We start from the raw sequence: 2,129 nt of genomic DNA, 5'->3' as shown, positions 1-2,129 counted from the left end.
GTGAAGGGCCAGGGCTCGTTGCCTTTCCGCACCAGCCGGAGCTTGCGGGGCCGCGTGGGGTCCTTGGAGCGCATGTGCTGGATGTAGACCTGCGGCAGAGCGGAGCATGAGGGTTCCCCAGCCTTCGGCCACCCTTTTGGGGCTGGATTGGGGATCCCTGGGGGAGAGGGAGATGCCCTACCTGGCACGCTTTGAGGCTCAGCTTGATCTCAACCTGGCTGGTCTGGGTGCCCACCCACATGTAGACCTGCGGGAAGAACGTGGAGCTGGGCTCAGCCCCTGGGGCCGGAGCACCCCCTGCGCTCCCCAGGAGCCGGCCTCACCTCCCGCCCGTTGTCCAGCAGCATGATGTCGTCATCAGCCAGGTCGTCCTGGCAGAAATCAGAGCATTTCTCCGACACGGAGAAATAACCCTTCTCGTTGGAGCACCTGCAGGGAGAGCAGGAGGGGAGAGCGCATCACGGACACGAGTTTGTTAGGACTCGGCTCACGCAGAAGGAAGGGATGCAGGATTGAAGGAAGGATGGAGTAGTTCTCTTTCAGCCAGTTGATGCCCAAGGATGGACAGAGTTAGGAGAGGGGCTTTTCCTGTCACAGGGAGCCATGCCTGGGCTAATTGGGGAGGACTGAGTCTCTGGTGAGGCCAGGCACTGCAGGAACCAGCACAGACCAGAGCAACCTCTCCTGGACCAGGACCCACCTGAAGAGCCGCGAGTGCTTCATATAGTCAGCATCTTCATCGTAAGGCTTCTGGCTCCCGATGCCCACCCAAAAGAAGTTTTCGGGTTCTTCTCCCTCGTTGATCACCTGTGAGGGAATGGAGAGGGCTGAGCAGTCACTGTCACCCAGGTAAGCCAGCACCGAGCCCTGCTGTGCCCCCACCCGCTCACCTGCTTGCTGTAGGAGTCGTCAAACATGTGGTTCATGATGTCCTCGGCCAGCTTGGCCTCGTCGGGGTCAGCTGCCCGACCCACCCAGGTGTAGACAATGCCCTGGTTGTCCGTGCTCTCAAAGGGCACCTGGAGGGGGGGGAGCACAGAGTCAGGGCTACCCAAGCAGCAAGTGGGGCAAGTGGCCGAGCGTCCCTCAACGATGTTCAGCCATGAGCAGTACCTTGAGGATGAAGCAAAACTCTGAGTTGAGCAGCCCAGCGTCCGTGTTGATCTGGATACACCTAGAATAGAAGCCCACGAGGCACAGTCAGCAAGAAATCAGCCTGTTGCGCCCACTGCCGCGAACCCCGCCGGGAGCGTGTCACCCATGGGTGCTGCCCAGCCTGGAGGAGCTGACCTGGTGCAGAGGGCGCCGCCGTTGGTGCGGATGTGGTAAAGGCTGGGCTGGGGGGGGCTGGCCCGCTCCTTCCGCTTGCCTCGGTGAATGACAAACCTCCTCTTGAAGTGCGAGAGGAACTTGGGGTTCTCCTGCTGCTGGGTCATGCGTACGACCTGGCCAAGGGTGGGTGTCAGCAGGGCCGTGGGGAACACCCCTAAAACATGACCCCAAGCCCCAACAGCACCTCCCTGCCCTTAGCTCTGCCCTTAGCCTGGGAAGGGAGAAGCAAGGCAAAGCTCGGGGACCCCTGTGTGACCCCCCCCAGGAGCGCACAGCAGGGTCACCTCCAGCTTGCCGGGGAAGAGGCTCTCAAACTTCTTCTGGAGGCTGAAGGTGAAGGTGAGCCAGCCCATGTTGGAGGCCTCCCGGCCCTGCCAGAAGTAGACGATGCACTGGAAATCTTCCTCGGGCTGCTTTTCCTCTTCCTCTTCCTCACCGTCCTCCTCCCCTTTGCCTTCACCCTTTTTCTTCTTCTCCTCCTCCTCCTCGTATTCCACTGGCACCCAGTACCTGAGGGCAGGACCAGGGGGTGATGTGAGGGATGGGACAGGTTGGGCAGGGAGATGGGGAGATGAGAGGGGGGGTCCAGCAGCCCCGGGGAGGGGACGAGCCAGACGTCACCTGCAGAGGAAGACGTAGCAGTCGTGGGTGTGGAAGTGGCCGAACTCCTCCTCGGGCAGGCGAGCGAATTTCTTGCCCTCCAGCACGAAGCCTTCCATGCCATCCAGGTCCTCGTTCCACTCCTCCATCAGCTGCTCTGCCTGCGGCCCCACATGCTCCATCAACCCCCTCCATCA

General features: G+C 61.3%; 1 protein-coding gene across 1 annotated transcript in view; it reads right to left on the bottom strand.

Annotated features, from left to right (window-relative positions):
• Positions 1-8: 8 nt before the first annotated feature.
• Positions 9-2,129, bottom strand: part of FLII (flightless I homolog (Drosophila)) — a gene marked incomplete at both ends in the record, with an annotated part of 8,328 nt that continues 6,207 nt past the window's right edge. The window contains 9 exon segments of the mRNA XM_009873573.1: positions 9-89; positions 182-247; positions 324-429; positions 701-807; positions 891-1,019; positions 1,114-1,174; positions 1,291-1,445; positions 1,617-1,842; positions 1,954-2,093. Of these exon segments, the coding sequence (XP_009871875.1) occupies positions 9-89; positions 182-247; positions 324-429; positions 701-807; positions 891-1,019; positions 1,114-1,174; positions 1,291-1,445; positions 1,617-1,842; positions 1,954-2,093 (1,071 nt within the window).

Source organism: Apaloderma vittatum, unplaced genomic scaffold (genome assembly GCF_000703405.1).
Source record: "Apaloderma vittatum isolate BGI_N311 unplaced genomic scaffold, ASM70340v1 scaffold26697, whole genome shotgun sequence".
Classification (NCBI taxonomy): Eukaryota; Metazoa; Chordata; class Aves; order Trogoniformes; family Trogonidae; genus Apaloderma; species Apaloderma vittatum.
This window is presented reverse-complemented; position numbering and strand designations above follow the sequence as displayed.